The sequence below is a fragment of the Pantherophis guttatus genome, chromosome 1, assembly GCF_059756535.1.
Source record: "Pantherophis guttatus breed Tessera chromosome 1, ASM5975653v1, whole genome shotgun sequence".
NCBI lineage: Eukaryota > Metazoa > Chordata > Lepidosauria > Squamata > Colubridae > Pantherophis > Pantherophis guttatus.
Genome location: NC_142063.1, coordinates 105,740,148 through 105,765,713, shown reverse-complemented (window position 1 = coordinate 105,765,713; position 25,566 = coordinate 105,740,148). Strand labels below are relative to the sequence as shown.

Genomic DNA, 25,566 nt, shown 5'->3' with positions numbered 1-25,566 from the left:
GTTACCACTGAAGATGACCTTTGAAAATGTTTCTCTTCTCATTCAAGAAGCTTCTTCAGTTCTAACTGGAGACAATTGAGGTGGATTCACTGGATTCACAAATGCAATTGGATAATCAATAAAACTTGAAAAAGACATTGTGGATTATTCTTTCAAACTGAAATACAATATATTTATTGGAGTTCTTCATGGAAACTATAAGTGGACTTGAAAGATGATAAGAATTTTAAGAGAAGAGAAAAAGATACTAAAGGAAACCAGAACTCAGAATTTCATTTACGGGATATAAGGATGATTAGGAGGAAGAAGGAAAAAATATGAAGTTACTTTATCTGATTATAGTTAAATAATGAGTTCTTATTTCTGATAATGTTTGAATGGTGATCTGGATTACTTAGTGTTTCTTTTGGAAATGTCTAATAGTTAATGGGTTCATTTTTTATATCTGAATAAGGGGTGATTATTTTTGGTAATATTTAATAGTTTTTAATTTCTATCTTATGTTTAACTGATAAGAGAGGGATGGGGAAGTGTAGATTAAATGGAAAAGGGGGGCATATGTTTATGTTATTAGGTATTTTGCTTATTTTTACTGGATCTTTGCTGATAACAAGACAAATTCCTTGTGTGACCAATCACACTTGGCCAATAAAGAATTCTATTCTATTCTATTCTATTCTATTCTATTCTATTCTATTCTATTCTATTCTATTCTATTCTATTCTAAGGAGAGCTAAATATTTAGAAATGAGTTTATAGAAAATAGGGTGAGGTATGAAATTAAGAAATATTTTAAGAGATGGTCAACTTGCTAATGAAGCTACTTTTGAACTTTTTACAAGAAACTAGGAGAAATGTAATTTTGATTTTGGGATTTGATGATTAGGATTATAGAAACCATGAAGACTATTGTTAATTTTAGAGTAAGAATTGAATATACTTTTATCTATATATGTACCAAAACCCATTCTTTTTCTTTACATATTCCTTTTTTTGGGCGGGGGGCACACTTATCTCGCTTTTTGTCAATTTTTTCTTTTTTATTTATCACTTATTTGTTGTTCCATTAGAAATGTCAAAGATTTGTTAATCAAACTAACTATAATCTTAGCAGATTTTAAATTTTTATTACTTCCTATTTAGGGTTGCCAGGTCTGCTTCCAAAAAATAGCGGACAAGCGGGGGGGGGGGTTTAAGTAGTAAAAAAATAAAAAAAAAATTACAATTAAATTATATATTTTCTTACAAACATTTTAACACGTAAAATTACATTTTACTTTGCTGTCATATATATTTTTTATTTGACTGCGCAGCTTTGATCAATTCTTTGTGTTTAAGGAATAATTCTTTAATTTCAGTACAACGTTGAGAAATATTAAAAAATATACAATCATAAAGCTTTTGAATAAAAAAAATGTCCACTATTTTGTGAAAAAAAAAGTGAACCTAATGTGAAAAAAGCGGACTGTCCGCTCAAATAGTGGACACCTGGCAACCTTATTCCTATTTGACTAACCCATTCTCTAGATAAAAGTTCTTTCATATCTGAATGGATGTGAATTTCATATGAAAATAATAATCAGATTTTTAAATGCCTAGTTATTGGCTGCATATCTGAGGCCTTTCACATTCAGGGAAACAATTAAGATAATTAATGAAAAAATTTAAAGAAACAATTTTCTGTATGATTAAGTATTTAAAAAATTTTAAAAAATCATTACAAATTGTTTAAAGTACTAAAAGAAAAAAAATGAAAACCGCAAGTAGTAGAAAATAAAATATTGAATAAGAAAATTTAAAATAATAAAAGAGCTCAGAAACAAAAGAGAAATATAAGCTTTAAAAAACCAACAACTACTAAAAATGCAAGACAAGAATTTTCCCCTTCAGTCTCCAGCAGTATTAGCCTACCTTTATGCCATTTGCAAACCAATGATGAAATCCAATTTTTTTTACTACCAGTTCTGTGGGCGTGGCTTGGTGGGCATGGTGTGGCTTGGTGGGTGTGGCAGGGGAAGAATATTGCAAAATCTCCCTTCCCACCCCACTCTGGGGCCAGCCAGAGGTGGTATTTGCTGGTTCTCCAAACTACTCAAAATTTCCATTACCAGCTCTCCGAACTGCTCAAAATTTCTGCTACTGGTTCTCCAGAACCTGTCAGAACCTGCTGGATTTCATCCATGGTTCAAACCTTGCCCCCTTATACATGGATACAAAGTTGTTGTGTTGCATGTACAAAGTGGACAGGACTTTAAGCATAATATCTCTTGCCTGATTCGACCTCTCCTCCAACACATACCACTGCCCATCTCTTGAAAAAGTATTGATAAACTACAACCTTTGGGTCAGTAACTTCTTTACACCAGACTTCAGTGATCTTGACTGGCGTAAATAATGTTTCATGAATTATTTCTCTGTAGCAGACCCTGTACATAAATGGATCATGTCACCTTGATTATCTAGAGTTAATTTCAACACCTTTTCAGCAATATGGGGCATGTTGTTTATTAGAATTCTGAAGCTGGTTGTTGCTTTTTTTTATGCGACTCCACATTAACGCTTCCAACTTCAGCCTTTTCTGATCTAAATTATCACATCTCTTCATCTCCAAAAAAGGAGATGAACCACTCATCCACCACTCTGTGGTTTTTATCTGCATGAATTAGGTCTCTCTCTAAAAAAAAAAAAAAAAAAAAAGCCCTGTGAACCATAAAAAAGAGCTTTTATTGAGGTGAACAACTTCTTAAAGCTATTATTCCATCACATTCTGTGCTAAATTATCCTCCGAGTTAAAAATATATTCTTCAAGGAGCTGTTCTATTTTGTGTATGATTTTTTAAAAAACCACCATCTCTGTATCAGAGACAGTTCCTGATTATGCAGTATCACTGGAAATGTAAAATCTTTATAATCTTTATTCTAGATCATACAACCCTGTCAACAGTATTTTTATTCCTTCTTTTAGACTCCAGTGCAACTGATTTATTTTGTTACAGATAAACATAAATGTGTCCCTTGCAATTTTATGTCTGAGTAGATAGTAAATCATATGCTTTCAGTGGTATCTTTTTGTAGCACAGTATTCTCCCTAATAGAAGGAAATGTTAAAGCATTATGAAGAGGTGGAAATATCTCAGTGGATGGGAAAGTGTATATACACTAGAGGAGAAAGAAATACGTAGTTGTTAAAATGTGTAGCATAACTATATGCAATATGGCAGTTTATTATGGGCACATAACCATTAGTAATATTCATCTAATCTATACCCCAATGACCTGCAGCTTAAAAGCACACAATAGGCTGGAGAGTACACTTCTGTTGGGAGATAGTAATTTATAAATGGTTACGATTGGCAGACGCCTACAGGAATTAATAATAAGTGGTGTTTATGCACATATATATGGATTGGCCTGGAGAAAATTGTATCTATGTAGTTGCTAAGAATCAACACTGATTTGGTATGTGTGGGTGGAGGGTGAGGAATCTGAAATCAGATTCAACAAAATTTCTTAATATGCTTTGAGTGTTCTGAGGCTTTCTGAATCAAGTAGTATATTTCAGAAAGCCATGGTCAGATCAAATATGTAGTGTCCCCTCTTTGCTCTACTACATATTTCTTAATAATCTGCTTAAATAAGCAGACTTTTCTCTTTACTGTTCCTCATTGTTATCTTTGGCTTGTGGTAGGGGTGGGCTTCAAAAATTTTAGCAAGGGGTTCTCTGGTTGCTGAATGGGCGTGGCTATAGTAGGCGTGGCCTAGTTGGCCTCCTGCACCATGGTGGGGGGGCCTTTTTGCCCTCCACGGGCTCCAGAGGCTTTCCTCAAGCCTCCAGGAGGGCAAAAACGGCCTCCCCAGGCTCTGGGGGCCCTCTGGAGGCCTTCCCAAACTTCCAGTAGGCCTGTTTTTCACTCTCCCCGTGCCTCCGCGTGCGCCCTGCACTTACCTGCATCCAAAACGTGGGAGGGGCGGGGCGGGCAGGGCCAGCCAGGAGTGGGATTTGGGGGTTCTCTGAACTGCACAGAATCTTAGCTAGAGGTTCTCTTGAACCCCTGCGAACCCCCAGCAGCCCACCCCTGACTTGTAGATATTTTGAGCAATTCTGCTTAATTTTCTCAACCCTCTATTATGGAGAAAGAGGGAGAGATTTACCAAACTAACAGTTTTATTTTGTCAGGCAGGGTAGGGGAGAGAGAGGGAGAGATGAATGCATGCATGCTCTTTTTTAATATGTCTTCCGTTTTATACACACACACACACACACCAAATAAACTAGTTTTCATTTTGTCTATAGAGGGATGTATGAGTACTAAATAACCTCAGGCATGCATTGCAATAGCTACTAATCCACAGTGCCATTACTAGTTGTATGTGTTCCCAGAGTTTTTGGGAGAGCAGAGAGTAGAAAAACCATAGCTGATAGAGGGCCCTGGACCAGCAAAAGATGCATGAACTATGGACAGGCTTTTAAGTAATAGCCCCAAAGGGTACTACCAGTGTTTTTCTTTAACCAGCTGCCTTTTCTTTCTCATAAAGCTTTCTCACAGCCATAATATCCATGACTAATGTGCACTACTAAATTTACACAAATAATACTAAGCCTTCCTTTTCTGGCTTTTGACCCGTAAAAATTTAAGGTTTTTTGACATAGTGAATGACCTCATACAAGGTGCTAAGGGTAGTCCCAAGGTCTCTGGAATGAAATCTTGGCCAACTTAAGTTTTATGAAAACTACACTTTGCAATTTGCTCTTGCCATTTTCACTTGCAGTCTTCCCTATGATGCCTATATTTTCATCACTGCAATCACCTGATGTCCCTCCAAGGTAGAAGGTGACCAAGTGAAATAACTTGTATTTATTGTGAGGCTGCCCTTGGATTATGTCACAACAAATGCTAAGTATTACATTTAAGAAAAAATTAAGTCAGATTCATTTGTGGGCTGAAGTTGAGATGAAACCTATATCATGGGGACATGGCTGAAAAAAATATACCTGTTTTGTGATATAGAAAGACCTATAGTACAATTCTGTGCTCTTCCTAATTTTTATTGGTCTTTTCCTATTTTTTTCTTTCTCTTTCTCATCACATGTATATTCAGGCTTGCCAAAAAATCCTGGTTTGGTAATTTTATCAACCTAGAGAAAGAAGAACAGATCTTCGTGGTTATTAAGGACAAACCATTGAGTTCTATCAAGGCTGATATAGTACATGCATTTCTGTCGGTAAGTATATAAAGTTAAACATCCCATTCAATTGAATGAATAAACATCCAAAACAAGACATCATCTCTCAGCCATAAATGACCTACTTTTCCACAATAAAGGTAAAATCTTTATCAAAGTCTAGTTTGCCTGTTGTGGAACATCTCTGTTATTTTCTTGGCAACAATCTGGAAGTGGTTTGTAATTGCCTTATTCAGGGCTTGGTTCTATATTATTTCCAATCTAGGGTATAGTCTTGGATGTATGCAACCCAAATACTTCATTTCTGAACCCAGAGAAGGACACTGGGTGGTGCCACATGGAATTTAAAAAGTGGTTAAGTGTGGCACATAATCAAAGACTCCTTGGAAAATTTAATATGAGAACTCTGCAAACATGATCTCATTTCAATGAACCAAAATCCCGTCTTTATCTGGATTGTGTAGTTGTCTTCCAGCCCCTTTTTAAAAAAATTCTGCTTGTTTGTGTTCTTTACTTTTAATTAGTTCCTCCTTATTTGCTTGTGGATCCACATATTTCATAATTGCGTAGTTTCTATTTTCTCCTGAGGAAAACATATTTCTTTCTTACAGCTACAGTTCTTTCTTTTCTTCTCCTCTCTTTTGTTTGGCCCACATATATTCAAAAGAAATTTTGTGATCAAACTCATTCAATTATAATAATTCAAATGATCATTTCTCTGAAAAGAAGAAGCCAGTAATTATTACCATCCCATAAGGAACAAAAATTGGCTAATTAAGACTTGGCTCAGGAATGCTCTGTTCATAACTAGAGGGAAAAAAAGCAACATATTAAAGGACCAGAAATGAAGGAAACAAGCCATTTCAAAACAAAAGATGGAAATGGGGAAAAGGCAACTGTCAATAGTACTTTTTTGCCAATCATATTCGGCAGTGGAGCTGAAATTGTATATAAATTAGAAAAGATAGGTAGGCATCTTAAATGTTGCATTATAATTGGATGGTGAGAGGGCCCAGTGAAGGAAAGCAATTTATTTTTAATATAAACAATCTATATAGCTTGAATAGTTTTTTAAATATATCAATATATATGGCAGACCTATCCGATTCTTAAACAACCATAAAGTGAGTAAATGAGAAGTTCATTACCAATTATTTCAGAATTAACAGAAAAATGTTCTTCTATCCCCTTTCAAACTGTAAGGGGTGGGGGGAAAGCTTTTCAAAGATGATCCTATTGTGCTAGCAGGATTTGTTTTTGAATTGTCATTTCATTCGGTCTAGATTCCCAGTCTCAGTCATAGTGTCATCTCCCAAACAAGCTTCCGGGCAGAGTACAAGTCCACAGGAGGCCCTGCTGTCTTCCAGAAGCCAGTGAAGTTCCAGGTAGACATTACATACACAGAAGGTGGGGAGGCCCAGAAAGAGAATGGGATCTACTCCGTCACTTTTACACTTTTATCAGGTAACTGATAAATATTTTTTTTTATTTATTTTAAATAAAGCTAGAAGAAATAAATTATTGTCTCAAACCTGCTGTCTGTCTGAGAATGTAGATAGGAAGAAAGGTCTACTTCAAATATGGCTAGTTACTTCAACACGTTAATGCAAAAATATTCAAATAAAGTACTCTGAGTGTTCAAAATATGTAATTGCTTCCATTTTCTAGTGTATAATCATTATCTTATGGACACATGGAAATAAATAATTAGTGTAGGTTGCATAGCTTAATATATCAATCATGTAGAATTTAGTGTTTCCCCAAAGAATCAAATTGTTAGGCTTATGTAAAAAATAAATAAAAAAGAGGAAAGCTGATGTTTTTTTTTTAATACTTGAAATAAGAAGGATTAATTGAAATGTCTTAGAACTCCATAAAACTTTGTGTACGAGTATACACAGAGGTGAGCTTGACCAGTACTGACACTCAATAAAACTAATTTTATTGCCTTCTTAAAATTTCAGGAATTGGGTGGATTATCAAGCACTTCACAGGCTTAATATATAGTTCAAGTGGCATGGAATATTCTTGGTAGACATAATCTCTGTTTGTTACTCACATTTTGAAGCTATTCACTTAAAAAAAATACCATATTGCTTTTTTCCCTCCCAGTTCATACAATCACACAAGTCATATTGTGTGTTTAGTTTCTTGGCTAATAAATTATGCTAGCTGTAATTAAAACATAGTTTATTGTTTAACGTACAGATTGGCTTATGTTGGTGACAAAAGCTATTCAAAATCCCTAAAATGAACCAACATCTTCTTTGTGGAAGACAGCTAAAAATGTGTAGGAACCTACAGACAAACCAACAAGATTAATAAAGGAAAATAGAAGCTTTAGTAAGATTAAACAATGTATAATTTTATTAGATCTCTCATCAACTATTGCTATTAGCTTTTATATTGATACCACCCAAACAAGGTACAACATCTAGAGAACTGGTCATTTTTACTAACTAGATCAAAAAGAGAGAGAAAGAAAGATCTCAAAGAACAACGAGATGTCATGTGAACGAAAGAAGTGAGATACATGTCTATGGAGATTCTCAGTCATCCAGGTCATGGTTGTCCCAAAGGTGCTTTTTCAAAAGGGAACTGGACTTCCCTTTTTTTTTTTCGGTGAAGACGTTTTGCTTCTCATCCAAGAAGCTTCTTTAGTTCTGACTGTCAGAAGTGAAGAAGCTTCTTGGATGAGAAGTGAAACATCTTCAAGGAAAAGCAAACAAAGTCCAGTTGCCTTTTGAAAAAGCACCTGTGGAAGAAGTGAGATACAAGAATTTTGGAAGCGAGAATTAAAAAGGGAAACAGGATAAATTTATTAAATAGAGAGGCAGGAGTTAGCTTGGTAAGAAAGTTAAAGGTGGAAGAAATACTGTGCTATCAAATGCACTGATGGTAAATCATGTCTATACAGTGGTTTGTTACCAATAATATCTTGGCAGGGAGATGGTTAATGCAGTGATCAGAGGAAGGAAGGAAGGAAGGAAGGAAGGAAGGGAGGGAGGGAGGGAGGGAGGGAGGGAGGGAGGGAGGGAGGAAGGAAGGAAGGAAGGAAGGAAGGAAGGAAGGAAGGAAGGAAGGAAGGAAGGAATCTGAATGGGAAAATTAAAGAAATAGACTTTTTCCTACCTCTTCCCTGACACTCAACATTCTGTGATATTCTGCCTTATCTTACAGTGTAACATCTCTTTTGATAGGTCCAAGCCGTCGCTTTAAGAGAGTAGTAGAAACAATTCAGGCACAATTGTTAAGCACACATGACCAGCCATCAGTGCAACAATTATCAGGTAAGTCGCTTCCAAAGCTTTTCTTTGCTTCACGCAAAGGGCATGAACTGGAAGCATCTTTCAACGTCACATTGCACTTGAAAACTAATTTCATTCAGACCAACCAGTAAGACACCACAGCACCTCCCTCCCATTTGCACTACCCCTGCCTGCCTTGCAACAATTCTCATTTCCTAAATTCATTCCTCCCCATGGCCCCGCCCTGCCCTGCCCCGCCCTAAGAGCCATCTGTCCCTATTTCACAGGAAGTGTCATCAGCTATTTGTATCCTTCTAATGATCTGTCCAATATACAGACATGGTTTGAAACATTATACAAAATGGCCTTATTCAATTATTTAAAAAAAAAAAAACAAAATTAAGCAATGATTTAATTTAGTTCCTAAAGAAAGAGAATTTTGAAAGCAGGTGGGAATACCTGGACGCTTAAAGCAAGATTAATTTTTGGAAGGAACTCGTATTGAAGAATCAGGTGTGCCATTTTCTCTGCTCTCTAAACTTAAAATCATTGAGCAAAGACAGAAGGAGATTGCCTTTGCTCTCTTTGCTTTTTTTTTCTTAATGGGATGACACATTCCCTAAAAGCCTTACTAACAAAATTTTGTCCCTGCAATTTCTTCTAACCTCTCTAGTCTTCTTCAAATCCTGTTCTTCGCATTCTAAAAGTCACTTCCCTCCCTCCCAAAAAAGTAAATTTTGTTATTCCCAAACAAAATGATTATAGGTGATATTTGTTAACAGGGAGGATGTGGGAAAATGTGATTAAATAGATCCAAAATACAATTAGGTGATCGATCTAAATGGAACCTTTTTTTTTTCATTTTCCTATGCTTAGAGAAATAAGAGATTTCTCCATACATTAGTGACAAGCCCAACCTTTTCAGATAATTTATGTAAGCATTTGGAGGCAAATGTAATATGGAAATGAAAGGGGATAAATAGTATCTGAAATGGAGAGCTGAAATAGGAAAAGACTTACAAGATATTCAAAATACTGCAACTTTTAGATAATTGGAAGTTGTTTATATTGTATCCTTTTCTTCAGCTTCCTCAATTGATATATTAGGTTTTACTCATAGTTTTTTCCAGCCAGTCACGTATAAGACAAGCTAGTATCTTCTACGTGCAAAATGTATGCCATTTAACTATGGGCAAATAGTGTATGTATATGTACATATGTATACATATTTTGTATATGTAGTTGTTCATGTTAGTAAAAGAGAAAGGAATGTCTAATGAATAACAGGAAAGTGAATTAGGATAGAACCCACTAAATCAACATTGCAGAATGATTGCTTATTGATTTCCTGTCCAATGACACTTTAGCCTGACCAGACTGTTCCTTGCACCAAATGTTGGCCCTACTGCTAGACTGCATTATAATCTTAAAGTTTTGGCTAGTCACTGCAGAGAATGAACTTCCCATATGCAGTTGATACGTAATAAAGTTAATGAACAGCTGCCATACCATGCAAATTCACATTAAAACAAACGTCTGGCTGGTTAGAATTCTTGACAAGAAACAAGCATTTTTCATGCAGCCACAATTTTAAGTTATAACAAAAGTGCAGGTATAATTCAATAAGAGTGATAATCAAGAAAGGTATCACAAGAAGACACTTTCCAAGGAGTATAGCTTGCTAGTTATATTGAAATGGGAGAGGATTGATAAAGAGTTAATCCCTTAATCAGTGCCAGATGAGTGTTGACTAACCATATGAAAGAATGCTACTCTGATTCCAACACCATCTTCTTATTTAGGAAATAATGACCATATTCAGTTTAGCATGATGTTTTTCCAACCTAAGTAATTGATAACCAATTCATAGTCTATGAGGAACCATTATTTATGTAAAAAGACACATTAGTTGTTATTACTTCATCTGGGTCTACCCTCTTAAAGAGGTTTGGAGAACTTGTTTTTTTAACAAAATAGTGTTCCCCATTTTTCCAATCAGGTGAGTGATTGGATATTCCAGGTGAGTGATTGGATATTCTATATGACTAAACTATACTGTGAAAGGGAATAAGCTAATATAATGTATATCAATAAATGCACCCCTCCTGCCTAGGTGACATACCTGTGAATGTTGTCTCTAGTTGTAACACTGCCAGCAGGGACTTGTGACTTCAGGGAGGTGATCCTTGGCTAATTCTCCTGACCCAGCTTATTAAACTGGCTCACCTGGGTTTCAGAACAGGACTGGTCTCTGTGGTTTCTCATTCTTTGCAAGTCCACATCTGTGTTGGTGGCCATCAGGTTTTTCTCTACATGCATCTCATCTCAGTGGTGTGTCTGTGTGTCACGCCTTCATATTCCATTTAAATACTGTCTTCATTCTCATTTCTGCTTCTTGGGACTTACTTTGCTTATCACTTTTTATATAAACTCATCTGGATCAAGGCTTTAGGGGAATGGTGTGTTATCAGGTTTCAGCAGTTTCTCTGGAATTGGGGAAACCTAAGGTGAAGTCCAATGTCAGCCATGGAAACTCACTGGGTGTCTTTGGTGAAACTACCTCACAGGATTGCTATGGGAAGGGAGACCCCTATGTAAGTTGCCTTGGGTGACTGAACAAAAGGCAGAATATAGAGCTAACAATAAAATAAGCCTACAGAAATTAATTGCACAAATGATTTTATCATCGTAAGAATCTTGAACCCATGGAATGCAGTTTTTGCTCTCAGAAATCCTTAAAGCTTTGGACTGAAAAGGAATCTGCCTAACTTTATGCCAATTAGTAAAAAGTTACGTTTGCAAAACAAATAATGTTTCAATTAATATGAATTGTGATTTTGTCTCTCTACCAGCAGGCTATATTAACTTTGTTTTCTTTCATAAAGTAAATATTACTCTATGAAATATTACTTTAAATATTACTCAGTCTAATTCCCTCGGCTCTACCTTGATAGCCTATGGTAGTTTCTAAACTTTTTGAGTGTTATTTCCAAGTACCAGCATTTAGAAGTACAGGAAAGTTGACAATGACTGTATGATGACAGGCAAGATGTACCTTCTTCTGGGCCTGTTAATTGGGTTATTTCTCTTCAAACAGTAGCATTAAAACTTCTTTTGCTCCTACAATAGTGCAAGCAAAAGAATTGAGAAGCAGATTTATGATAAGGGAAAATCGGTTTCTTCAGGTTGCTTATAACTAACAGTGTTTTTAGGAATAGTTAGGTAATCTGAAGAGCTCTTTTATCCCACCATTGTTTTGATTCCCCAGTCTTTTCAAAACATGAGACTTCTGGTAACCTTGAAATGCTGGGAGGAGGAAATACCATGAACCTGTCAGTGCTCACTTACAGCTTACCAAAAACAGAGGGCAGAAAGTAATCAAATCAGTGTTCCGTTATTTTGAGCTATCCAAGATTCCTTTCTCCCTCATTCCATATAAAAATAAAGTTGCTACCCACCTACATTTTACCACTCTTGCAAGTTGTGAGTGAGTAGCTTCTCAACAATCTTGTAACCAGTCTCTTTTGTCAGCTTCTTTCCAAGGGATGTAGATTTCCAAGGACAGGAAATACATGGTCAGTCCTACCTATGGGCAGACGTCAGAAATGAGATGTTAAAAGTTCATTACCAGGAAACAGAGTGAGATCAGGATTTTTTTCAGGGGGGCAAAGGAATTGCCCCCAAACTCTATAGAGTTGTAGCAGGGGGATGGGGGGGGGGAAGAAAAGTGATTTTTCTCCCCCCCCCATGGTATTTGTGAAGACCACTTCACAAATACTGTTATCAACCTTATAGAAATGCGATTCAGAAGAGAGCCTGAACTAATACAAATGGCTTGCTGGGAAATGCCCTAATTAGACAATGATATATTTAAACAAGTTTATACGATGACTCGTTTCTAACTTTTTTACATTGGAAATTTAATCTGAGGTTTATTTATTAATAGAATAGATGCAATCATTCAGAATTTATGAAGTAAAAGTGCCATCAAAGCCAATAAAAATAATATTGTTTATAGAGAGTAAATATAAATGTTCCCATAACAGGAACATAAGAATTCAGACTTGGAAGCAACCAGATCAGAAAGTGAAATATTATTTCATGGGACTTGGTTCTAAGCAGTCTCTAGAAATGAAGAGTTTTCCCTGATACACCACTGCATCAGTGGAGAAGTTGCCTCAATCTCCCCAGGTGCTACTCCTGTAGTATATCCAGGGTGTAACTAAACCTGGATTTTTTTTCTAATACAAGGGTCAAGAGCCAGTAGGTACACTGGTACTCAGAAGTGTCACACTGAGGACACCAGAACTATTAGTTTTAAATAGTTATTTTACATTAGAATAACATATTGAAACAGATATAAATTCTAACATTAAAACAAAGTACCAATGACAACGGGTGGTACATTCCTAGAAAGACCCTGGAATGGCTTATAAAACATAGTATAAAACTGCATATTTGACATAACATGTTCATATATATTTCAAAGAATTTAAGTGTCTGCAGCAGATTGGGATTCTACTGAATAGTTTTCTGCTTCCATGGAGTTTAGACATAAAGGGAACACAAAATATATCCACATTATGTTTTACCACTTTAAGCCTAATACTATATTATGTCTCACTTCATCAGTGGTGGATTTCAAATTTTTTTACTACCGGTTCTGTGGGTGTGGCTTGGTGGGCGTGGCGTGGCTTGATGGGTGTGGCAGGGAAAAGATACTGTAAAATCTCCATTCCCACCCCACTCTAGGGGAAGGATACTGTAAAATCTCCATTCCCTCCCCAATCCAGGGGAAGGTTACTACAAAATCCCCATTTCCTCCCAATCAGCTGGGACTTGGGAGGCAGAGAATAGATGGGGCGGGGCCAGTCAGAATTTTTACTACTGGTTCTCCGAACTACTCAAAATTTCCGCTACCGGTTCTCCAGAACTGGACAGAACCTGCTGAAACCCACCTCTGCACTGCACGTGTAGACAGAATTCACCTTTCATTTGATTACTGAAAAATTGAAAATCTGTCAGGATATTGAGCCGTGGTGGCACAATGGTTAGAATGTGGTACTGCTGCCTACTTCTGCTGCCTGCAGTTCGGCAGTTCGAATCTTACCAGGCTCAAGGTTGACTCAGCCTTCCATCCTTCCGAGGTGGGTAAAATGAGGACCCAGACTGTTGGGGGCAATAGGCTGACTCTAAACCTCTTAGAGAGGGCTGTAAAGCACTTAAGTGCTATTGCTATATTGAATGAATTTCCAGTTTTAGCATCCATAGTTGAGCATTATTTCGATCCAAAATTCCATAGTAGAGCATTGCTTTCTGTAGGACTATATGCCAGATGTGAAGGCAGTAGGCTTCTTCTGCTGCTCTCCATCAACTGCTTTTCAGAGGGTTGCCTTTGTTTCTCCTCTAACGAGACTGGACTCCATACAAATACATTGTTACAGCAACATTGTTTGCAAACTTTCCCATAACTTTTTAAATAAAATTCTTTATTTTTGTTAAATTCTTGGCTTGTACAAATATATACTGTATATATTATAAAAAGTGTATTCTTTCTCATCTGATTCTTAAAAACCACACAATGTTTCTTCATGTATAGTTTTTTGAGATGCTATTTGCTTTATAGTCAGTCCAATTGCACTTCTTGCTCCAAGTTCATTTAATACATATTTTTCTTTCTGTTTTCCTGTTCTTCCCTTAAAAAAATAATAAGCGAATCTTTTTCTGAGACATTGGGTTGAGTTGAGGCTATTCAGCTCCAAGAAGACTCTGGTGTCATGTAATAGTCCAATACATATATTAAAAGTACATTAAAGACATACTAAAAGCCACATAATTGCCTGGACCAAAATTACACTCCCCATGCAATAAATCAGTAGAGGTTCTAGAGCCACCTAGACCATGCTAAATCAACCATTTCGGCTAGCATGCTTAAAACCTACACAGAATGAGGATGCTAGAATGTATTTTCCCAGAGTCCCTCCAACAGTGAGATGGGCAGCATATAAAAATAGAATAGAATAGAGCAGAGCAGAGCAGAGCAGAGCAGAGCAGAGCAGAGCAGAGCAGAGCAGAGCAGAACAGAACAGAACAGAACAGAACAGAACAGAATTCTTTATTGGCCAAGTCTGATTGGACACACAAGGAATTTTTCTTTGGTCCATAGGCTCTGAGTGTACATAAAAAGACAAGATACATTCATCAAGAATCATAGGTACAACACTTAATGATAGTCATAGGGTACAAATAAGCAATCAAATCATACTAGGAAGCAATTAATATCAATATAAATTGTAAGGGTACAAGCAACAAAGTTACAGTCATGCAGTCATAAGTTTATTTAATACATAAATAAATATCCCTCACATAGCTTGGGCAGTGCTAATCCCTCTTGGGGATTATTTCATGAGAAAAGTTGAAATGTAGTCAAGAATATTAGGAATAAGTTTGAATAATTTTTAACACAGATCTCCCCTTCAGATAAAATCTGAATCTTTGGAAAAATGAGTGAAATTGATGGTGGGGCACTTACCTGAACAGAATCTTTTCAGGTTTTGGACAATTCTCCATTCATTCATTCCCATCCTCCCCTCCAAAAGTACCCCATCACTTCCAAATCAATTTACTTCTATGTAACTTTGCAAATGGTCACTTTGTTGGACCCAAGAATCCTGTTTTCTCAGCAGCAGCACCTGCACTGTGAAACCAGCCCACCCTGAAATTCTGATGAACTCCACTGCTAATATAGCTTTTATTTATTTATTTATTTTTTAAAAAATGAAGTTTATTATAATATAAAATAAAAATGGGAACAAAGATAATAAAAAAAATAGGGGAAGGAAAAGAAGGGGAAATGGGTGCAAGGTCCTTAGGAGGCGGGGGAAAGCAGTTGACTTCCACCTTTTTTTTTGGTGCAGTGGGATACAAAATGGAGTTAAAACCTCCACTTTTTGCTTTACATATTTACTAAGTAGTGGCCATTTCTATAATAACAAATCAGTGATGAAGCTTTTATGAGGTATTGTTTAACTTCGAGCATCCCAGATTGCTGTTTGTAGCTATAGTTTCAAGCTCTGAAATGGGCAGCCATATAAATTATTTAAGTATATAAATAATTCTAAACTACTTATTGTGGCCAAGAAATACCAGATAATGACTTGCTGAAGCACTAATAGCTATAGTAGAAATGGTGCAAAATTTGTATTATAGGGCCAGAAGCCAAAAAGGGCAAAATAATTACCAAATGGAACTTTGTATTAATTAATTTAGAATCATGCTCAAAAGGATGGGTTTTTTTTTGCCAGGATTATGATGGAGCATGTTTTCTAAAATACCTAATAAAAAGACTATTTTAATTTTGCATCAAGCTTGAAAAAGAGGAAAATGGGGCAAAAGAGCACTAGATGGGAAGTAAATGCAATATGTTCAATTGTACTTTCCATCTTAAGCTAACACCCAAGTTGTAAGCAGGCGTAGAGAGCAATATCTTTATTTGTGCTACCAAAAATCCTTAAGATGGCCCATTGTTTCTGGCCATCTTATGGTTCATAACCTGAAAACTGCAAAGTTCAATTTGTGTCAAAATATAGTTATATCCATTACAACGTTCAGACCATTTTGCCATGGCTATGCTACTATTAAGGAAACCCTGACCCAATTCAAAATATCTAGTTCTCTCCCTCCATGCTGCTGCAAATCTAACAGCCCTTTATTTTTCTGCCATGTGCGTGAAAAGCATACGCCTGGAAGAACAGCTGTTTCATCCTTTGGACTGAGATTAGTTCCATCTCTTTTAATTATAGATGTGTTTACAGCAGTTCTGGCAGTAAATTGCTGGAAGCACTAACTAACTTAATCCAAATAACAGTTATACACAGAGAGAGAGAGAGACACACACACACATATATGCAAGTTTTGGTGTATTCGGGTCTTTTCCCGTGTAAGATTGAGAGTATCTTGGTGACGTTTCGACGAGGTCCTATTCGTCATCTTCAGGCTGGTGTCTTCAGTTTCGTGCTTCGTGCTTGTGTGAGGAAAGCGTGATCAGAGCTGCCGTCTCTCTATAAATACTGGTGGGGAGGTTACACAAAGCAAACTGACACACGCCATGAACACATGGCAAGACCTCAAACTCGGAGCCAAACCAAAGCCCGGGATGTGGCATCATAACCATCTGCTCAGGACATTACATCAAAAAACTCAGGATACCACAACACTAGAACTCAGGATGTTAACACACAGCCCATTACCCAGATTGTTAAAACACAAAAGACTAATGGGCACATATCAAGGACCTCACCCACACAGGATGTTACGAAACAGCTGACTAATCTGCAAACATCAGCTCCATCAACTAATCAAGATGTAACAACACAGGCAACCAACCCACTCACAGCAACAAAGGCAGCACCCCACACCTCCCCACCAGTATTTATAGAGAGACAGCAGCTCCAATCACGCTTTCCTCGCACAAGCACAAAATCTAAGACACCAGCCTGAAGATGACGAGTGGGACCTCGTCGAAACATCGCCAAGATACTCTCAATCTTACACGGGAAAAGACCCGAATACACCAAAACTTGCATACCTCTACCCGTGAAAATCTACGAAAACAATATATATATATAATTGTTTTCAATAAACCACAATTACTTGGAAAACATCAAAATGTCTTATTATTTATAGTCCAGGCACTGGGTGAGAAATGGGACCACAGAATTTGGCATGCAATATCTTGTTTTCCTTTTTGTTGTAGGATGCTCTGATCATCATGTTGGGTGCATTGATTTGATCTGGCTAAGTTTAAGTTCTCCAGATCTGAAGAAACTTCCCTGTGTTAGCAGCCTAGCAAAATATTTTATTCCTTTTTTGTGTGTTTATGTTCTATAATGAATGCAACCATTCACATATGATTGGAGACACAATTCTGTGTTGTAAACATCAAAACACGTATTTAAAATCCTTCATTTATATTTCTGATGGCAAGGATATTTACAACATTTGTCTGAAATCAATCAAGATTAACATTCTGATCACCAATGTTTGCATGTTTATTGTAACATCAATATTAGACAGGAGAAATGTAACAGAGAAAAAGTTTACTTTGTGCTTGAGTGCTGATTTTGAAATACTTTTATAGCGCTAATCAGAGAAGAAAAATCAGAATCTGGGGCAGCTATGCCATGCCCATATAATATGCTTTCTGCTCAAGGAAATAATTTTGTTATCTTGCTACCGTATACGTAGAGCTCTGGAAATCATTTTTTTGATATTTTTCCCTTCCTCCTCTTTCCACCCTTATGATCTAGACACCACTAACTGTATGGAGTTGATGACTGGGAGACTTTCTAAATGTGGTAAGAACTTCCCTTCCACTTTTTCTTCCTAGCCCTCACTGAACAATATGATGGCTCAACACCTCTTTTCCTATGAAATCTTTCATCTTCTAAACACTCTTTTATAACCAGCCAGCTTGCTGCTTGCTTGCCTTTGGAATACGTGGCACTCTCAGTTTTCTCCCATGTTGCGCACTTGTGCACAGACTTGCCATGTTTCAAACAGCACAATATTTATGTATTTATGATTTCACTGTTTTGCAAATTCATATTCTTGCACCATCACTAGTTCCTCTCACCCCGGTGCCTAGTGGTGTGTATATATTTGCTTTCAAGCCTTTGCTCTGACTTTAAATTCAAATAATCTTTTCTCTGCTTTGCACTCTGTGCCACATTTCTTGCTGCTGTTCCAATACCTGGTTCCTCACAATTCTTTCTGAGAAGGAGACGATAAGGTTCTTGCTTAATTTCCCAGTTTCAACCAGTGTGACAACCACTGTCTTTCCCCCATTATAAACGAAACGAATCCTTGTTTTATTCAGTGAGATGATTAGTTTGGCAAATGCAATAAACTTAATTCCAACCCAACTCTCTGTTTTGCTTTGATGGGAATTCAATGTAACCGTTTCAGGTAACAAGAAATGCTCAAGTTTCCATTGAACATTTTATCTGGTCTGGGTTGAGATTACACAGTTATTCTGTTCCTCTCAACTCTGTCACTGCCAAACATTTCTCTCTTTCTCTTATTCTTAAAAAAAGGACAGAAAAGAAAACCTCTGAAGGAAGACTAATACCATAGAACAGAGCTAAAACGATGTGCCCAGCTGCATTTTCAGCAGCTAAGAATTACCACTTCACAGTACCTGAATAGTATTTGCCAGTTTGTGTTGCTTAAGTTGCAAAACTTGCCATGCTGATAAGTGAGCAGGAGAAAAAGGCACCTTACTTCAAACTGAAGATGCTTAGAATAAATATTTAACTCAGTACAGGAATGTTTTGATGGAACCGTTGAAATTTGGATATAGAATAAAAGCACCTATTGACTCTTTAGATGCCTCGATTAATGCACTTAGGGAATTATACATCAGAGTGGCTGAAGCTACTTTGGAATTTATACCAAATGTCTATAAGTGTCACAGATCAAACCTGGCCTATGCAAACCATTGCTTTCTATTACATTCTAATAGCTCAACCAGAGAGGGGTCTTTCAATTGTCTAAGGGAAATTGCTTTGATTTATTATCACAGTCATCAGAATGCATCATCTCCAATGTCTTTCTGGAGAGTCATTTAAATGCTAAGAAGGTCTTTAACCTCTTCATAAAAACATCAGATCTTCTCTCACCCTAAGCTCCAGTTACCAGAAGCAAGATGCTGGAACAATCCCCAAACTTACCATGTTCATGCAGGTTAATTACAGTGCACATCAATATAAGCATATTCTGCTCCATCTGGAGTCTTACGTTATCTGAAGCTTGTCTAATGCCATTTTTGTCAGTAGCACAGGATAATATAATGGCACATGAAAAACAGAATTTTAAAGACAGTAGATAAGAAGAAATTCTTGAGCATATGTATAATACCTATGGGTAAAAATATCCAGATGTTATTGAGGCATTCTAGTATAATTACAGGTTTGCCTTTGTACCATTTGAAATTACTTGCTTTTTTGATCAATATAGAATGTCTTCTTTATCTGCTATTTTATTTTATAAGAAACTTGCAAAGTGATTTGCCCACAATTCTAAAGAATAGTTAATAATTATCAGTCTGTTGCTACAGTTAGAAAGTAGGAATGGCAACTCTAGCTGTCAGGACATTGATATACAAAACAGTAGTATGTTCTAAGCCAGTGATAGTGAACCTTTTAGACACCGAGTGCCCAAACTGCGTGCGCTCACATGCCCAAACTGAAAAGTGTGTGCGCGCATGCCATTGCCCCAGGTCAGATCTCCGTGACATTTCTTTCGTGAGCTTCTGTTTCCCTGCAAACAACGAAACAGATGCTCACGAAAGAAAAAGATCTTACCTCTTGCCGCGTTGCCAGTGATGGGATGCCCTTTCTCCTGCCGGCAAACTGGATTAATTTTAACAAAATGTGAAATGAGTGTGCACAGGAGAAAGTTTCTAAAGGCCTTTAGAACAATAGACGTTGAGGATGAGGAAGACTTTATTTTGGGAATGTTGAATAAAAATAAGTTGTGAGTATTAATGGGGAACAGTTAGAGAGGGTGACTGATACTAAGAGTTCATGGGCATTTGTTTGTAGTAAAAGCTGTCATGTAGCATTTACAAGCAAAGAGTTAAGTGGCTGCTGACAAAAATGGATAGATAGATGATAGATAGATAGATAGATAGATAGATAGATAGATAGATAGATAGATAGATAGATAGATAGATGATTGATAGATAGATAGATAGATAGATAGATAGATAGATAGATAGAAAGATAGAAAGATAGAAAGATAGATAGATGACAGACAGACAGACAGACAGACAGACAGACAGACAGACAGATAGATAACCCATGGGCAGCCCAACACTTTCATGTGCTTCAATTGCTTTATTATGATGTTGGCTTGGATACGGTTGATGATTTTATGTATGTTATCAAAAAAGGTTTAGAACCACTGCTTGTCCAGACCTTTTCCTTTCATAGCCTTCAGAGAGAGACTTCTGAGCCATATTATAACTGCTATTGCTCATTCTCATTCTCAGATGGATCAATTGGTGAGACTGAAACTATGTCTTGTCCGAAGGGCTTATCTACTGAATTAATGAATGTTCTCACATAGTTATAGTGGATGAGTCTATTGTGCCTGCCGCCTGAGATTGGAGGGGAATACTATATGCTTCGATGGAAGCTGAATTAAACAAAATGTTGACGAATGATATTGTACGAAAAGTACAAATTCAGGTACTAATGAAATCAGTCTTCATGTTAACCTGAGAACATGAGATAAGGATATGGGGTAAGAACACCACTGTGCCTACAATAGACAATATTTTGCCTGCTGTGCAAGTTGCTCTGATTTTTGTTAAGTGAGAGGCCACCAAAGTTTGTTAAAAATGGCACCAGAATCTTTCCATTGAATGATGTTTATTATTAATTGTGGTTGTTGTTAAGGCAGGTATATGGATGATGTTATTGTTTATCCAGCAACTGTTGAGCAGCTCTGTGATAGACTGAGAGCGATTTTTGAAGGATTCCATAAAACCAATTAAACAAATGCCAGTTTTGTCTTGAAGAGTTTGTTATATTAGAAAAAAAAGTTGTAGGAATTAAACCTGATCCAAGGAAAGTAAGAACTATTCTGCATGACCCAATTCCTAAGAATCTGGAGTTAAATGTTCTTTTCTAACCAACTGTGGTTCTTATGAAATGTATTCCCAATTATGCAGATATTTCAGAACCACTGAGGCTGCTGATTAGAAAAAGTTGCTTGGCACTAGCCTGCAGCATTTGAGACTTTGCATTTTGGTAGCTGAAAGATATAACAGCTAAGGATACTTGCTCAGTTTATTATAATCTGAATGCTCCAACTTCTGTGCTGACTAATGCCATTCCTGTGGGATTTGGTGCCCTCTTGCTACAGACTCAATAAAACGGATTATACAAGCCTGTTGCTTATGACAGCCAATCACCTTTGGAGCAGAAACATTCATAGACTAAGCATAAAACTTTAGGATGTATGTAAGTTATAAAACATTTTAAGGTTTATCAGTGAGATATCCATTTGTGCTATTAACATAGACAACTGCATACATACTTCAACCACTTAAAATAATCATTTTGCCATCTCAGTTGAAGATTACTATCTGGTTATTTTCTTCTTCAACACATTTCTAAAATAATGAAAGTAGCTGATTTTCTTGTTGTATTGTCCATTACTGATCAAGGATCACAAATAATTCCTGATTCACTGTGAATTATTTAAGAATGTCAGTTACGAACTTTTTACCCATGATTATCTCTTATAGGGTGAGTAGATCATTACTTCTGAATTTAAAGAGTGCATATTGTTAAAAGTTCATTCATGAGATGCACCAAGATATTGTGTGAACCAAACTAATTCTATGTACTGTGTTTTAGTGACCCAATATTGAATTTAAGAAAACTTTTATTAAAACTTCAGCTGCTTGTATGCCAATTTGTATGCATATAAATTGAATTAATTAAATTAAATTAAATTAAATTTAACCCTAATTTGATCAACCATTACTGCCATAGCCACCTCCCTCTGCTACCATCTCATCCATGAATCAAATTGGACACTGATGTAGTTGGATGCATGCAATAATCAGATTATCAGCTGAAGGTTAGGGTTCTTCTTCTTACTAGAAATCCCAAAGTTACTCATACATCTCTGTCACACAATGAAAGTTGATTATTTATCTGTAAGAGAACATAATTAAATATACCAAGACCAAACATTGTGCTGAATTCACACATACAGTTAAATGATGCGGTTTTAAAGTAGGGGACTTAAAGTTGCTGACAATCTTGCTGGTGATAAACTTCAGCCAACACATAAGGATGTTCTTGCAGAGCATTTCTGTGTTTTTCTTTGAACTAATTAACAGCAAAGATGGCAATGTTTTAATTAGAAATTTTAAGCACCATTGAGAAAAAGATCCATCTCAGATGAAATGCAGAAGGGTGGTAATCCTGCCCACTTTTGATGTGGTGACCTGCTGAGACTCCTATGTCGCAGAACGTTGAAACAGCAGCTTAGTGTGTGGGGGGGGGGGAATGGAAGCCTTGTGATTAAATTCACCTTAGAGACGACAACTAGAAGAAGAGACTTACTAGATGATTCTCCATATCTCATGATAAGCTTATGTGGTTTTCATTGGAATCTTCTTTATGTGCATTTGTAGGTCTGTTTCATCTTTGGAACTATGACACTTTCTAATATTAGAAGAAATAGTTTATCATTGTTTCTGTCTGTTGAGATATATCTTATGGGGAGGCATATAATGCCTAAAAGAGAGGAAGAGAAAGGATATAGGAAAGGAGCTGAGACCTGAGAAAGTGTCTGTCTTAAACTGTTATGCAATAAAGAGTTCTAAATTCCTTTGAAATCTTTCCTAACCTCTTTAAAACAACAACAGGATGTCACAATATGTTGCAGAAATCCTTTCTGAAGGACATGAGCAAACATTTTGTTTACATCCTGTTTATAAGAGAACTCTCCTTCATAATAGAACCAACGAGGGAAGGATATCAAAACATTCCGCAGTAAATTCACTATGATATTTCATTAAAAACAGATGCTGCAGATATCCTGTCACCTGAGGTTTGAATGTCCTATTTACATTTATTACATTTGAGGAAACTCCTTTATGGCCAGATTCTACATCAGTATAAATTATCTTCTCTCTTTTCAGAGTTTTATCCTATCCTCAGAATCACCTATGGGGTGAGTCTGATGTGAATCATTTTTTTTCTCCACCTCCTACATTCATGAAGCCTGAAAATGTTCTTCTAAGCATCATGAACAAAAATTCAACTTGTGGCAGCAATTAATTATTTTTAATTGCCCTTAAATTCTATCATTATTGAATCTTACTTCCCACCGTGAGTATTGCATTTGAAGTATAGTTTGCTACCTCAAGGACTTTTCCTAAAAGCTTGAATTGTAAAATCTCTCTTGCCACTGTTTTATTCTCCAAATCTAATTTTTGTAAAGATAGACTAAAGATTCTATCAGAGCTAGGAACAATTTAAACACAGATGGCCTAATGATACAAAACTATACAAAATATGTAATATTAGGCTTACCATCCTTCAGTTGTTGAGGCTACTCCCTGCAGAAAGATGTTATGTACCCAATGAGCCTATTTCAGCCTTATTGGTGTTTGCAGTCAAATCACCATATCATCTGCAAACGACAGCACTGAACAATCCATCTATTTACAGTTTTAGTGAAATAAAATTCTGTTTTGGTGAAGTGCTCAGTCACTGAATTAATACAGAAAGTAAAGACAAGCATGACAATAATAAAACCAAACTATAAAATATTTGGGCCAAACTAAATTTGAATAATTGCATTTCTCATCTTCTGAAAATGATACAGTATCTCTTCCTGAGAGAATGAATATGGTTAAAATCTAAGTAGGATCTTATTTCATTTGCCTGTCTGAGGCATGTTATCTTTTGCTGATTGCAACTTCTATAACTAATTGTTCTTCTGCTGTCTTTCCCCAAACCCTATTTTAAATTTGCAACAACCAATTAAAGAGGGTGCTCTTTAAATACTTGAAGTGGAAAAGAAATTTCCTCAACATCACCCTTATCATCATGAGATTAAGGTTGCCTTCTCAAAAGTAAATGAAATCCCCATGCAATTATTTTGTTTAGGGAGCCATTTTATTTCTTAAAGCTCACTTGGACTAATTTGACAGCATATCAGTTGGCTCAAAGACTGACTTATTACTCATCTATTGCAGCACCTCCTATCATTAATTTCATCTGATACTGTGTGTAACACTACACGGCCTGACTATATTTCTCATACATTGCCAGGTAAGGAGTAAAATCTCCAAAGAATCATTTTCTTCGCTAACTTTCAATTGCCAGGTCTTCTGGAGGAGTTTTGCATATGAATTTCTCTAGCTTCTTTCCCCAGTCCCTCACTTTGCTCTTCTCTGTTCCTTCTGGGATTTCTTTACATTCCCTTCAAGTCTTTCTCACCATAATTCATATCAGTGGTGGGTTTCAATTTTTTTTACTACCGGTTCTGTGGGTGTGGCTTGGTGGGCGTGGCAGGGGAAGGATACTGTAAAATCTCCATTCCCACTCCATTCCAGGGAAAGGATACTCTAAAATCTCCATTCCCTCCCCAATCCAGGGGAAGGTTATTGCAAAATCCCCATTTCCTCCTAATCAGCTGGGACTTGAGAGGCAGAGAATAGACGGGGGCGGGGCCACTCAGAATTTTTACTACTGGTTCGCCGAACTACTCAAAATTTCCACTACCGGTTCTCCAGAACTGGTCAGAACCTGCTGAAACCCACCTCTGATTCATATCCTCTCTCAGTTCTGCCTTTTTCCAGCTTTCTCAGGACATCATTATATACTGCTCAATCCAGTTCTCTTTTTTCTGTTTGGTTGATAGCAGCCAAGAACCGATGATAAGGTGATAGTACCAATTGTGCTATCAATAAATGTTTCAATCATCGAGATCACATTAGAGCTTAAGCAGATCAAATCTTCTTATTTATGAGATATATTAACTGCCACAATCTTACCAAGCTTACTAGAATTACACTCAAAAGGAACATACAGGTTGTCCTCAACTTACAACAGTTCATTTAGTGACCGTTTGAAGTGACAACAGCACTGGAAAAAAATATACTTTATAACTCTTTTTCACACTGATAACCATTGCAGCAGCCCTCATTGCCACGTGATCAAAATTCAGACAATTGGCAACTTGTATTTATGATGGTTGTAGTGTCCTGAAATTATGTGATCCCCTTTTGTGACCTTCTGACAAGCAAAGTCAATGGGGCGGCCAGATTCACTTAACAACTGCAGTCATTCACTTAACAACTATGGCAAGGAAGTGTTGTGGTCTTCCAGCAGCCTGCAGAGCTGGCAGCAGAGTCAGACAGTGAGGAAGCTGGGGAGTAACATGGGCCAGTCCTGGAGTCAGGGGAAGGCTCAGACAAGGGCTCTGCGTCAGAGGAAGAGATAGGACCAGGGCCATCTGGGAGTTATGTGCGGACTCCAGAGCCTCCAGAGTCGGACAGCAGAGAGGCAGAGGAATAGGAGGAGCCTGTTCCTAGTGCGT

At 36.9% G+C, this 25,566-nt stretch overlaps 1 protein-coding gene across 12 annotated transcripts in view; it reads left to right on the top strand.

Annotated features, from left to right (window-relative positions):
* Positions 1–25,566, top strand: part of BRSK2 (BR serine/threonine kinase 2) — a 467,655-nt gene that overhangs the window by 425,490 nt on the left and 16,599 nt on the right. For 9 of the 12 annotated variants that reach the window (XM_060687737.2, XM_034416848.3, XM_087880317.1 and 6 more), the window contains 4 exons: positions 5,101–5,224; positions 6,469–6,649; positions 8,386–8,475; positions 17,742–17,789. In XM_060687737.2, the coding sequence (XP_060543720.1) occupies positions 5,101–5,224; positions 6,469–6,649; positions 8,386–8,475; positions 17,742–17,789 (443 nt within the window). The remainder of the gene's footprint in view (positions 1–5,100; positions 5,225–6,468; positions 6,650–8,385; positions 8,476–17,741; positions 17,790–25,566) is intronic. The other 3 variants (XM_087880323.1, XM_087880331.1, XM_034416855.3) reach the window with 1 other exon arrangement.